This window comes from Chiloscyllium punctatum, chromosome 37 (assembly GCF_047496795.1).
Source record: "Chiloscyllium punctatum isolate Juve2018m chromosome 37, sChiPun1.3, whole genome shotgun sequence".
Lineage (NCBI taxonomy): Eukaryota > Metazoa > Chordata > Chondrichthyes > Orectolobiformes > Hemiscylliidae > Chiloscyllium > Chiloscyllium punctatum.
This window is the reverse complement of record NC_092775.1, coordinates 14,728,598-14,743,452: the sequence shown is the minus strand read 5'-3', so window position 1 is coordinate 14,743,452 and position 14,855 is coordinate 14,728,598. Positions and strand designations below refer to the sequence as shown.

At 44.3% G+C, this 14,855-nt stretch overlaps 1 protein-coding gene across 1 annotated transcript in view; it reads left to right on the top strand.

Annotated features, from left to right (window-relative positions):
* Positions 1–14,191, top strand: part of LOC140462768 (Na(+)/dicarboxylate cotransporter 3-like) — a 60,202-nt gene extending 46,011 nt beyond the window's left edge. The window contains exons 11-14 of the mRNA XM_072556039.1: positions 1,579–1,691; positions 6,513–6,674; positions 12,007–12,144; positions 14,012–14,191. Of these exons, the coding sequence (XP_072412140.1) occupies positions 1,579–1,691; positions 6,513–6,674; positions 12,007–12,144; positions 14,012–14,191 (593 nt within the window). The remainder of the gene's footprint in view (positions 1–1,578; positions 1,692–6,512; positions 6,675–12,006; positions 12,145–14,011) is intronic.
* The last annotated feature ends 664 nt before the right edge of the window (positions 14,192–14,855 follow it).

Sequence of the window (14,855 nt, the reverse complement as noted above, 5' to 3'; positions counted from 1 at the left end):
CAACAATTGCAAATGGCAGGCAGAGAGAGTGAGAGAGATTCCTGATCAGGCAGGAGATTTCCTCACTGCCTTAAAGATCCAACTTAAAGACCATTTCCCTCTATGTTAATTGTGTTTAATTGTACAGGTGGTGGGCATTAGCTGGGCATTAATTTGAATCAATGTTTTATAGGCACAGACTAGAATGAGGTTAAAAACAGAAATTCATTATGTTTTGAGCACAATGACTCTTCTTCTCAGTTCTGAAGAAGCATCATATTGGACTCAATAATTTAATTTGTTTTTATTTCAGATCTCCAGCATCCATGATATTTTGCTTTCATTAAAGCTGTGGTTGTTGAGTTAGGAGGTGTATATTTGTAATGTGCAACTCTGTAAGTAAGCAAAAAGCATGTGGAATAGTCCTTCACCTTGCAAGCTAACGATGCTATATCCATACAAGTTGCTAGCCCTGTTGTTAAACTTTTATCCATCACCAATTATCAGTGAGAATATGATGTGAGTCATCTTCTTGAACAGCTACTGTCCCTATGTTAGAACTACTTCCTCTGTGCTGTTTGACAAGGAATTCCAGGATGCTGACTCAGCAGCAATTATACATACACACAAATCACAATGTCATATAACTTGGAGGCAAACATTCAGGAGTTGATGTTCTCATGTGCCTGCCTCGCTTACCCCTATAGTTAATAAGGATCATGATTTTAATTGCCGTCTTTCAGATGAGATGTTAAACCAAGAGCTTACCTACTTCTTAGAATCCCTAAGTGTGGGAACTGACCCTTCTGCCCAACAAGTCCACACTGACCCTCCGCAGACTATCCCACCCAAACCCATTACTCTACATTTACCCCTGACTGATGTCCCCAACCTACACATCCCTGAACACTATGGGCAATTCAGCATAGCTAATTCACCTAACCTGCACATCTTTGGATTGTGGGAGGAAACCAGAGCACCCCAGAGGGAACCCACACAGACATGGGGAGAATGTGCAAACTCCACACAGACAGTCTCTTCCGAAGAGGAACATCATCCCAGCCTATCCCTGCATTCCCCATGCTAATGCACCCAACCTACACATCCCTGAACACTACGGGCAATTTAGCATGGCCAATTCAACTAACCTGGATTGTGGGAGGAAGCTGGAACACCCGGTGGGGAGAACATGCAAACTCCACACAGACAGTCACCCGAGGCTGGAATCGAACCCAGGTCCCTGGCGCTGTGAGGCAGCGGTGCTAATCACTGCGTCACTATGCCTCTCCTAACTAGGTAAGTACAATCCCATGCCCAGTATTTTGAAGAACAGCAGGTAACCTGGCTAAGATTTATCCTTCAATCCATTTCACATTGCTGTCTGTGGGAACATGTTGTGTGTGTTTTTTAAAAGGCTCCTATGTTTCCTACATTCTAACTGTGGTTTTACTTTGTTGCCTGTTTCTGAAAAGTACGATATATCAGTGATAGTATTATTTTTTCTCTTTTAGTGAAAAGGTGATAAATAACTCTTAATCCACACCTGAAAGAACTAGCTCTCTATTTTGGAAATTTTCATCCTCTCCTTCTGATTACCAGAGCCAGTTACTCCAAACGAGCCATTGCTGACTTGGAAGAAGGTCCAGCACAACATAGCCTGGAACGTCATAATACTGCTGGGGGGAGGATTCGCCATTGCAAAAGCGTGTGAGGTAACTGTTGTTAGGTCATTGAAATTTAACACAAGGTTGCTTCCGCTATTCGTTGCAAGCCTTACACTCAGGTCCTCGTAAATAGGTTCATCCCGTTCCCCCCTCAACCCCAATCATTTTCTAAAGATGTTCGACCACCTTTTAATATATTGTGATTGACTTGACTGCAATGACAAGAATTTAGGAACAGGAGTAGACCATTCTACCCATTGAGCTTCCCTGCTATTCAGTATGAGCCATGCCTTTTACGTATCCCAGTCCCATAATACTGCATGCCACCGGTAATCAGAAATTTTTTAATTGCTACATTGAACTTGATCAAACATTGAGTGGTCACAACCTTCTGTGGTAGAGACTTCCAAAGGTTCACAACCCTCTCATTGAAAAGATTTCTCCTCAGCTTGGAATATCCCCTTATTTTTAAATTGTGCCCCCTGGTTGTGCTCCCGACTCACCAACTCGGGAAACACCTTACTGGCATCTACCCCATTTATCAGTTTAAGTATTTTGCAAGTTTCAATGAGATCACCCCTCATTCTTCAAAACTCGAGAGAATGCAGGCTCGGCTTGCTCAATCCCTCAAGATATTACAATCCTGCCCTCTGTCTGGTTAACCTTCATTGCTTTAGTTTTGTCGCAATAATATTTCCCCTGAGGTTTGGAGACCAAAACACCACAGAGTATTCCAGGTGTGGTCTAATCTATATAATTGAGGCAAGACCCACTGCTCCTGGACTTAAATCCTCTTGTAATAAAAGCTGACATTTCACTAACTTGTTGCACCTGTATGTTAGTTTTCAATGACTAACAAGGACAGCTAGTCTCTTTGTACATCCAGACTCTTACCATTTAAGAAATACCGTGCATTTCTTCTATCAAAGTAGATCGTGTCAATCAATACTAATCATCTTTTCTGTTGATAATTTGCTGAATTACATTACACCCTTGTTATCAGAATCATCGACTGACCAGGAAGTAACTGTTCTTGGTTCAAACTCTTCATTATAATTCTGAATATTATTATCAGGTTTCTCCCACAAAACCTCTCTGTCATAGAGAACACAGTCCCAGTATGTCAAGGTTTCTGTTGTATCTACACCTTAGAGTCATAGAGTGATAGAGATGTACAGCATGGAAACAGACCCTTTGGTCCAACCCGTCCATGCCGACCAGATATCCCAACCTAATCTAGTCCCACCTGCCAGCACCCGGCCCATATCCCTCCAAACCCTTCCTATTCATATACCCAGCCAAATGCCTCTTAAATGCTGTAATTGTACCAGCCTCCACTACATCCTCTGGCAGCTCACTCTATACACGTACCACCCTCTGCGTGAAAACGTTGCCCCTTAGGTCTCCTTTATATCTTTCCCCTCTCACCTTAAACCAGTGCCCTCTAGTTCTGGACTCCCCAACCCCAGGGAAAAGACTTTGTCTATTTATCCTATCCATGCCCCTCATAATTTTGTAAACCTCTAGAAGGTCACCCCTCAGCCTCCAATGCTCCAGGGAAAACAGCCCCAACCTGTTCAGCATCTCCCTGTAGCTCAGATCCTCCAACCCTGGCAACATCCTTGTAAATCTTTTCTGAACCCTTTCAAGTTTCACAACATCTTTCCGATAGGAAGGAGACCAGAATTGCACGCAATATTCCAACAGCGTCCTAACCAATGTCCTGTACAGCCACAACATGACCTCCCAACTCCTGTACTCAATATTCTGACCAATAAAAGAAAGCATACCAAACACCTTCTTCACTATCCTGTCTACCTGTGACTCCACTTTCAAGGAGCTATGAACCTGCCCTCCAAGGTCTCTTTGTTCAGCAACACTCCCTAGGACCTTACCATTAAGTGTATAAGTCCTGCTAAGATTTGCTTTCCCAAAATGCATCACTTCGCATTTATATGAATTAAACTCCATCTGCCACCTCTCTGCCCATTGGCCCATCTGGTCCAGATTCTGTTGTAATCTGAGGTATCCCTCTTCGGTGTCCACTACACCTCCAATTTTGGTGTCATCTGCAAATTTACTAACTGTACCTCTTATGCTCGCATCCCAATCATTTATGTAAATGACAAAAAGTAGAGGACCTAGCACTGATCCTTGTGGCACTCCACTGGTAACAGGCCTCCAGTCTGAAAAACAACCCTCCACCACCACCCTCTGTCTTCTACCTTTGAGCCAGTTCTGTATCCAAATGGCTAGTTCTCCCTGTATTCCATGAGATCTAACCTTGCTAATCAGTCTCCCATGGGGAACCTTGTCGAACGCCTTACTGAAGTCCATATAGATCACATCTACTGCTCTGCCCTCATCAATCCTCTTTGTTACTTCTTCAAAAAACTCAATCAAATTTGTGAGACATGATTTCCCACGCACAAAGCCATGTTGACTATCCCGAATCAGTCCTTGCCTTTCCAAATACATGTACATCCTGTCCCTCAGGATTCCCTCCAACAACTTGCCCACCACTGAGGTCAGGCTCACCGGTCTATAGTTCCCTGGCTTGTCTTTACCACCTTTCTGAAACAGTGGCACCACGTTTGCCAACCTCCAGTATTCCTGCACCTCACCTGTGACCATCGATGATACAAATATCTCAGCAAGAGGCCCAGCAATCACTTCTTTAGCTTCCCACAGAGTTCTCAGGTACACCTGATCAGGTCCTGGGGATTTATCCACCTTTAATTGTTTCAAGACATCCAGCACTTCCTTCTTTGTAATCTGGACATTTTGCAAGATGTCACCATCTATTTCCCTACAGTCTATATCTTCCATATCCTTTTCCACAGTAAATACTGATGCAAAATATTCATTTAGTATCTCCCCCATTTTCTGTGGCTCCACACAAAGGCTGTCTTGCTGATCCTTGAGGGGCCCTATTCTCTCCCTAGTTACCCTTTTGTCCTTAATGTATTTGTAAAAACCCTTTGGATTCTCCTTAACTCTATTTGCCAAAGCTATCTCATGTTCCCATTTTACCCTCCTGATTTCCCTCTTAAGTATACTCCTACTTCTTTTATACTCTTCTAAGGATTCACTCGATCTATCCTGTCTATACCAGACATACACTTTCTTCTTTTTCTTAAGCAAACACTCAATTTCTTTAGTCATCCAGCATTCCCTATACCTACCAGCCTTCCCTTTCACCCTGACAGGAATATACTTTCTCTGGATTCTCGTTATCTCATTTCTGAAGGCTTCCCATTTTCCAGCCATCCCTTTACCTGCGAACATCTGCCTCCAATCGGCTTTCGAAAGTTCTTGCCTAATACCTTCTTCTCCCTTGCACTTTACAATGTTTCTATAATAGGGTGCCCAAAAAAGCACAGTAAAGTTGACCCAAACACTTGCTCCTGTATTGTTTACGGCTATAACTAGAGCCCAGAATCCCATGCTCCTTCTAAAAGTAAGAGTGCAGGTGAAAAGAAATGTATTTGATTTGTTATGAAAAACAGCAGGTGCTAGAGAAAATCAGCAGGTCTGACGGTATTTGTAGAGAGGGAAACAGTTATGATTTTAAGTCCAATATGACGCTTCTTCAGAACAGATGTAACACCGCAAATAAAAATGACTGCCTTTAAAAGGATATTTGCTGGATCTGTGACAGCTCTAAAGCACAAACAGCTGTTTGGTGATCCCTTTAAGCCCAGCCTCTTCCCCATATAACCCATCTTTCCCTGGGATTGCTTCCCCTGCCCTTAATTCAGCACTGAATCATACAGAATTCTTTTGTCCTTTCAGTGTCAATTGTGACTCAATGGATGCATTGAAGTGTCCCTCTGCACGCACTGAAGTGTGTAATGTTGATCCTCTTGTGGTGCAGTGGTAGTATTCCTAACACTGGACCAAGAGCCCAGGATTAGGTCCCACCTGCTCAAGAGGTGTGTAATAACATCTCTGAACAGGGTGATTAGAAAAATAGGTTTAATTTTCATAAACATCTAATGTAAACCACACTTCAATTCGATCTTGTGCTCTGCTGTAAGCTAGTTTGTGGGCGGCACGGTGGCACAGTGGTTAGCGCTGCTGCCTCACAGCGCCAGAGACCCGGGTTCAATTCCCGCCTCAGGCGACTGACTGTGTGGAGTTTGCACGTTCTCCCCGTGTCTGCGTGGGTTTCCTCCGGGTGCTCCGGTTTCCTCCCACAGTCCAAAGATGTGTAGGTCAGGTGAATTGGCCATGCTAAATTGCCCGTAGTGTTAGGTAAGGGGTAGATGTAGGGGTATGGGTGGGTTACGCTTCGGCGGGGCTGTGTGGACTTGTTGGGCCGAAGGGCCTGTTTCCACTCTGTAAGTAATCTAATCTAAAAAAAAGTTCCATTTTTCAGATGAGATGGTAGAACTGCTCCCTCTAGTGGATATAAAAGATCTGACAATGTTAATTTAGAGAAGGGGGGGGCGGAGGTTCCTCACCAGTGTTATAGTTTATAGTTTTCCTCAGCCACTACCCAAAAAGGTCAGATTATCACATTGTACTTTCTGAGAGCCTGTTGAGTGCCGTTTGGTGGCTGTATTTTCTACATTTTAGCAGTAATTAATTAGACTGAGCATTTCATCGGAGTTAGTGAAGCAGTTTTGGATGTTCTGGGGTTGTGAAAGGTGATTTGAAAAATGATTAAGAGCAAACTCAGTATGTTCAGAATACTAAAGTTGTAATTTATTTTTGCGTTATAGTATCTGGTCCATCGTGGCTCTACCACCTGCTCAGTTGGTATTTATTATTCTGCTTTTTGGGAATATTCTGTTCTAAATATGAAATGAAAATATGAATTTGAGTGATTGTATGTTTTGGCCTTGCTTTTTCCCTTGTTACTAGGAGTCAGGGCTTTCTAGGTGGATTGGAAGCAAGCTGCGACCTCTGGAATATATTTCAGCCAGTACAACTGTTCTGATTGTCAGCCTGGTCATTAGCGCATTCACTGAATTTGCCAGCAACACTGCCACAAGTATAATCTTTCTGCCTATTCTGGCTGAACTGGTAAGCTGCGTGGTTATTTTTCCCGATTACTGGTCAACTTTCGGAACAAACAGTGATGATTACAACATCTGAACTTGTCTTTGTTGTTTGGTATCCTCCCTCTGGTTACAAACGCCATGATAAAGTCATTGTTTGTATTCACTCACAGGATACGTGCATCACTGGTTACGTTGGTATTTATTGCCCGTTCCTAAATATCCTTGAAAAGGTGGTGCTCAGTTGCCTTCTTGAACCGCTGCAGTCTATTTGGTTTAGGTACATGTGCGGAATGCCATTTGGAATGGAGTTCCAGGACCTTGACCCATCAAATACTATTTTAGTTATTCCCAGACTGCTGTTGATGTGTCTTCACTTACAAATGTAAAGGTGCGGGTTTTGTATGCATGGATTGGACATGTCATGGGGGCAGTGGGAGGGAGAGTTGAAATGGGTGGCTACAGGAAGGTGGGGTTGGTTGGTGTGTACGGACCAGAGATGTTCCCTGGATCATTCCATGAGTGGGGTGCTTGGTCTCTCCGATGTAGAGGAGACCACATTGAGAGCACCTCAATGCAGTAGATGAGGTTCAAGGATATGCAAGTAAATGTCTGCCAGGTTTGGAATGATGCTTTGGGGTCTGGGATGGAGGTGAGGGGGAGGGGTGTGTGGGCGCAGGTTTTGCGTCTCTTACGGGGCAGGGAAAGGTGCAAGGTGTGGAGAAGTGTTTGGTGGGGAGCGTGAACCTAACGAGGGTATCACAGAGGGAATGGTCCCTATGGAAGGCAGATAGGCATGGGGAGGGAAATATATTTTTGGAGGCGGGGTCTGACTAGGTGGCGAAAATGGCAGAGGATGATTCACTGAATTTGGATTTTATTGAAGTGGAATGTGAGGACCAGGGGACTCTTCTGCTCCTGTGACCACCGCTGATATCACCCACATGAATGCTGCTGACACATCCACTCCCCCCATGACATTTCCGTTCTGGGCCTCCTCCACCACTTCAACAAGGCCACCTGCAAACTGAAGGAGGAACACCTTGTCTTCCACCTTGGGAACCTACAAACACACGGCTTTAACACTGATCTTTCCAAATCTTTCCACCTCCCCCGACCCCCTGGCAGATCCAAACCTCCAACTCAGCACCGCCCTCTTAAAACTGACCAACCCGTCCATCTTTCTTCCCACCTATCAGCTCCACACTTCCCGTTGACCCATTCACAATCACCTTCTACCTGCATCCACATATCGCCACCTCACCTACCTTTCCCCTGGCCCAAGGCACCCCCCTCATTTATTTCTCAGCCTCCTTCCCCCGCCACAGTCCTGATGAAGAGTTATGCCTGATACACCAACTCTCCTGCTCCTCAGATGCTGCCTGACCTCGGATGATGCTGTGCTTTTTCCAGCTCCACACTTTATCGAATCTGACACTACAATACCTGAAGTCCTCACCACCTTCTCTGATCAATGTACAGTCAACTTTGAAATAGGTGGCCCTATAATCAATTAATGGAATACATCATAACTTATAAATAAAAAATTAACAACTGAAATTGCATGTTTTTTTTCTGTTGGAATTGGGGATATTTGGTGCTCACAAACCCTTTGGGGTACTGCTTAGTTCAAGAAGGGCTGAGACTCCATAAAAACTCTGGAGTGATTTGGAACTGTCTACCTTCCCCACAATGGAACTCTAAAACAGGGAGGACTGCTTGGCGAAAGTGAGAACTGCAGATGCTGGAGATTAGAGTCAAGAGTGTGGTGCTGGAAAAGCACAGCCGGTCAGACAGCATCCGAGGAGCAGGAAAATCAACGTTTCGGGCAAAAACCCTTCATCAGGGAGGGCTGCTTGCAGACTTACTAAACATAACCTTATCCCACACTGGGAATGGGAAGGAAATCCAGAATCAGATCTCACCCATGAGTATAATAGGGCTCACAAGTTGACCCGATTGAGTGAAAGTCCGGGTCAAGTTTTCCATTGGGCTTTTATTCGCTGATAGCATTTGAGTGATTGCTGTCCCTGGACTCTAGATTGTAGTACTCCATGCTCATACTTCTTTTACTCGTCTTATCTTCTTGAAATACTTTGATGTTTGCTTTTATTTTTCATGTTTCCCCTGAGGTTACTGTTGCTGCTGCAGCTTAGGATAATGCACAGGACATTCATTCACTGGTGTGTTCAGGAGAAATACTGGATTAGTGGTGCTGGAAGAGCACAGAAGTTCAGGCAGCATCCAACGAGCAGCGAAATTGGATGCTGCCTGAACTGCTGTGCTCTTCCAGCACCACTAATCCAGAATTTGGTTTTCAGCATCTGCAGTCATTGTTTTTACCTTGTTCAGGAGAAAGGTCAATGCAATTAAATCTGGTCACCATGATCTATCCTTGAGTGCATCGTTGTCACATTTGTCACAGCGGTAGTATAATTCAGTCTACAGACAGATTAGTTACATCACATTTGTAAAAAAAAACTTGTACCAGAAAACTAAACAGTGCTGTATTTGGGTGAAAGGGAATTAGAGTTGGGGCAAAGGACAGTAAAGTACAGATGCTTGATTAAAAGGGGTGGTATGGTGGCTCCACAGTTAACACTGCTGCCTTACATCGACCATCCCCCTCCCCGTTTCATTTCCACGCTTGGGCGACTGCGTGGAGTTTGCATGTTCTCCCTGTATCTGCATGGATCTCCTCTGGATGCTCCGGTTAATCCCACAGTCCAAAAATATGCACATTAGGTGGATTTTCCCTTGGTGTCCAGGGATGTGCAGGCAAGGGTGATTAGCTGTGGGAAATGCAGGAATAGGGGCAGGGGTTGGGGGGAGGGTGGGGTGGGGAGCAGGGTTTGGGTGGAATGCACTTCAGACAGTCAGTGTGGACTTGATGGGCCGAATGGCCTGCTTCCCCAGTGCAGAGATTCTATTAAAAAAAAGATTAACAGGGTAGCTCAGAAAGAACTCAAAAATGGACTGAGGAGAGCTAGGATAGGGCAAGAAAAAGTCTTGACGGTAAGGAATAGAGAAAACCCAAAGGTGTTCTACACTTATGTGAGGAATAAGAGAATGATCAGAGATAGGGTAGAGCTGATCAGGGATAGTGGAGGGAACTTGTGCCTAGAATCTGAAGAGTTAGGGGAGGCCCTAAACGGGTTTTTTTTGCTTCAGTGTTCACTAGAGAGAGGGACCTTGTTGACAGTGAGAACACCATGGACCAGGTTAATAGGGTTGAACAGATTGCTGTTAAGAAAGTGGATGTGCTGAAAATTCTAAGAAGCATCAAGATAGATAAGTCCCCAGGGCTGGACCAGGTATATCTGAGGTTCCTACGGGAAGCAAGGAATGACATTGCTGCGCCTCTGGCGATGATCATTGCATCTTCACTCTCACAGGAGTAGTATCGTGGTCTTAGTATCTTCACTCTCACAGGAGTAGTATCATGGTCTTTGCATCTTCACTCTCACAGAAGTAGTATCATGGTCTTTGCATCTTTGCTCTCCCAGGAGTGGTATCGTGGTCTTTGCATCTTCACTCTCATAGGAGTAGTATCATGGTCTTTGCATCTTCACTCTCACAGGAGTAGTATCATGGTCTTTGCATCTTTGCTCTCACAGGAGTGGTATCGTGGTCTTTGCATCTTCACTCTCACAGGTGTAGTACCGGATGATTGGAGGGAGGCGATTGTTGTCCTTTGTTCAAGAAAGGGAATAGGGAAATCCCTGAGAATTACAGACCAGTCAGTCTTAGGTCTGTGGTAAGCAAGGTACTGGAAAGAATTCTGAGAGATAGGATTTATGACTATTTGGAAAAACATAGTTTGATTAAAGATAGTCAGCATGGCTTTGTGAGGGGCAGGTCATACCTCACAAGCCTTATTGAATTCTTTGAGGATGTGATGAGACACGTTGACGAAGGTCAAGCAATTGGTGTGCTATATACGGATTTTAGTAAGGCGTTTGATAAGGTTCCCCACAGTAGGCTCATTCAGAAAGTTAGGAGGTATGGGATACAGGGAAATGTGGCTGTCTGAATACAGAAGTGACTGGCCAAAAGAAGACAGCGAGTGGTAGTAGACGATAAGTATTCACATGGAAGTCGGTGATTAGTGGTGTCCCACAGGGATCTGTTCTTGGGCCTCTGCTCTTTGTAGTTTTTATAAATGACTTGGATGAAGAAGTGGAAGGGTGGGTTAGTAAGTTTACCGATGACACAAAGGTCGATGGTGTTGTAGATGGTGTCGAGGGCTGTTGCAGGCTACAACATGACATTGACAGGATGCAGAGTTGGGCTGAGAAGTGGCAGATGGAGTTCAACCTTGATAAATGTGAAGTGATTCATTTTGGAAGGTTGAATTTAAATGCTGAATACAGGGTTAAAGACAGGATTCTTGGCAGTGTGCAGGACCGAGGGAGCTTGGGGACCATGTTCATTGATCCCTCAAAGTTGCCACTCAAGTTGATAGGATCATTAAGAAGGCATATGGTGTTTTGGCTTTCATTAACGGGGGATTGAGTTTAAGAGCCGCGAGGTTTTGCTGCAGCTCTATAAAATCCTGGTTAGACCATATTTGGAATATTATGTCCAGTTCCGGTCGCCTCATTATTGAAAGGATGTGGATGCTTTAGAGAGGGTGCAGATGAGATTTACCAGGATGCTGCCAGGATTGGAGGGCTAGACATATGAAGAGAGGTTGAGTGAGCTAGGGCTTTTCACACTGGAAAGAAGAAGGAAGAGAGGTGACTTGACGGTGGTATACAAGGTAAAGAGATGCATAAATAGAGTAGAGAGCCAGAGACTTTACCCCAGGGCAGAAATGGCTGTCATGAGGGGCCATAATTTTAAGATGATTGGAGGAAGGTATGGGGCTATGTCAGCAGGTTGTTTCTTTACACAGAGAGTGCTGGAGGCGTGGAATGCACTGCCAGTGGTGGTAGTAGAGTCAGAGACATTAGGGACATTTAAGCGACAGCTGAACAATCACATGGACAGCAGTAAATTGAGGACTGTGTAGGTTACATTGATCTTAGATTAAGATAAATGTTCGGCACAACAGTGTGGGCCGAAGGGCCTGTACTGTGCTGTACTGTTCTATGTTCTAATACCAAGGTCCAAACACAGTCAGCATTTTGAAGGCAACTTCTGAGAGTTCTTGCATTTGTACTTGTATTTCTTTGGCCTTGTTTACAGTCAGACCATCAGGTAGCCATCTTGTGTTGAAAAATGTATGAGGGGATTTTAGGTTGAACAGAAAAGATATTTTGAAATGATAGGTGCACTCAACTTTAACACTGCCATTTTGACACTGTCAAAGGTTTTATCATTGACACTGTTTAAACTGTAATCCTTTCCTGTAGGCTGCTGAGGCCAAAGAACATCCTTTGTACCTGATGATTCCAGGGGCAGTGAGCTGTTCATTTGCCTTCATGCTGCCAGTTGCAACTCCACCAAATGCCATTGCCTTCACGACAGGGCAGTTAAAAGTCAAGGATATGGTATGTGAAAATTGCTGCTTAAAATATTGATAGTTATTTGTAATATTTGTAATGCTGAACACTACTCCAGAACTAAACAATTGAGCATCGCCGATAACGTATCAGTGTTTTGATCATTTTTTAAAAATTCAATCAAGGGGTCTGGGCATCCTGGCTATGCCAGCATTTATTGCCCACCCCTAATTACCCAGAGGGCAATTAATTGCCCAGTTAAGGAGTCAACCACTTTGCTGTAGATCTGGAGTCACATGTAGGCCAGACTAGGTAAGGATGGCAGTTTCCTTCCCTCAAGTGCATTACTGAACCAGATGGGTTTTTCCAACAATCAGTTTGCAGTCACTATCAGACTGTTAATTCCAGATTTTTTTCACTGAATTCAAACTCCACCATCTGCCTTGAGGTGATTTGAACCTGGTTGCCTGGAACATTACCTGGATTAACATCCAGTGATAATATTGCTATGCCATCACCTTCCCTAGAATATAGCCCACAATAATTAGATTAGATTAGATTAGATTACTTACAGTGTCGAAACAGGCCCTTCAGCCCAACAAGTCCACACCGCCCCGCCGAAGCGCAACCCACCCATACCCCTACATCTACCCCTTACCTAACACTACGGGCAATTTAGCATGGCCAATTCACCTGACCTGCACATCTTTGGACTGTGGGAGGAAACCGGAGCACCCGGAGGAAACCCACGCAGACACAGGGAGAACGTGCAAACTCCACACAGTCAGTCGCCTGAGGCGGGAATTGAACCCGGGTCTCTGGCACTGTGAGGCAGCAGTGCTAACCACTGTGCCACCATCCCGCCCACTAATAATGTGTTATAGAATCCTAAAATCATAAATTAAAATCATTCCAGTCTAATTTTAATCCTTGTTTCGGTATTCATAATGACATCATGATGATAATACAATGTTTCGTGGAATGTAATACAATAGACATTTGTATGGTCACTTGGCAAAGGTTGGGGAGACTCAATCAGTTATTTTTAGTGCCTTGGTTTCTGGGTTTAATGCTCCTCTTATGGGGAGAGGGCTGTTTTCTTGGCTCCTATTTTTGATGCTCTGCCAGATGCACACAGAAGGGGCACCTCAGCAAACATGACCTGGGAAACACTAATGTAGGAGGTCAGATTTTCCTTACAGAATAGTAGGCAGATTGGACAGAGGGTCAGGGAGAAATGGTCTGGGATCAAGACCAACTTTAGTGCATTAGCCCTGTGTGAAAGCTCAATTAAAATCCATACCCTTTCTACTCCCTTCTCCCCGCCCTCCCCCCCCCAAACAGTCTGCATGTCCCTCCACCCTTACCCTTGCCACCCCAAGGATATTTGACTCCCAAGCCTACCCTGACCCACTCTCCCAAAACAAAAAGACCCAGAGACCCAAAGCACTTGCCTCCGCTATCAGAGCAAATTCTCAAGGACCAGACTGGCTCTGATGCACACTCTGTGATCCAGGGATGTTACAATCCCACTTCTGTTCAAGCAGCAGAAGATTTAAATTTTCTGCTGCGTCGGTGAAATATGCAAACGTGTACTGCAGCCTGACACCACTTCCACACCCATGAAAATGGGGGATTGTAACTTCAACGTGACAAAATCTGGGCTTCATCAGAGGCTCTTCCAGACACACGGCTGCCGCTATAATGTTGCGGTGGATCAAGGACTCAGTATTAAAAATAATCTTCAAATGCGAAAGAAACATTTCAGGGACGATTTTACAGATCCAGGTATTCAGCAGGCAAAGCTCTTCATTGGCTGTGCATTTCTTATTGTGGGAAGTCATGAGCTTCAGGTATCTTTGTGCCCTGAACTCTGCAGAGGCGAGGGAAACTTAATCTGGTTTTGTCTTGTCAGATGAAAACAGGATTGCTGATGAATGTCATGGGGATCATCTTAGTTAACATTGCCATCAACACATGGGGCAGGCTCATCTTTAAGTTCTCGACGTTTCCTGAATGGGCCAAGGAGTCTGAGAACAACACCGACCGGGGAGTGACAATCTTCCAGCTGTATACTGTAAACGCAGTGGACTGATTCAATCTGGGGGGCTATCTGGTGGCCAAAGCCCCTTTCTCCTGCTTCATTTCGAAGACTTTTCCCACCATCAATGTGCCCCAGCTTCATCCATTCACACCCACAAACAACTTCCTTTCTCTAAACGATTTGTATTGACAAGCAAAAAAAAATGAAATGAATTATCTTGATACTTGTTTGGATTTGGGCATTGTTGGCAAAGCCAGCATTTATTACCCATCCCTTGAACTGACTGGCTCTCCAGAGAACAGTTAAGAGTCAACCCCATTAATGTAGTCACATCTATGACAGACCAGGAGAAAGTGTCAGATTTCTTTCTCTAAAGGAGAGAAGTGAATTAAATGGGTTTTTGCAACAATCAACTCATGGCCATCATTCAAAAAGCTTTTCATTCCAGACTTTATTTTCCTCGTTGTATTAAAATGTCACTAACTGCCCTAATTGGATTTGAACCCATGTTACTGGATTGCTATGGTCCCCTGTTAATATCATTTCACCTTCTTCTCTCAGTATTTGACAACCTAACCTATTGAACCTCACGCATCCAAAGACAGAAGAAAAAAAAACTAGGCTCAATCTGTTTTGGGACATTATTTTACAGGGACAGGCTTTGGCTTAGTGAAAGTTGTTTACTATTTGTTCTCCATTTCCTATCGTGCCCCGC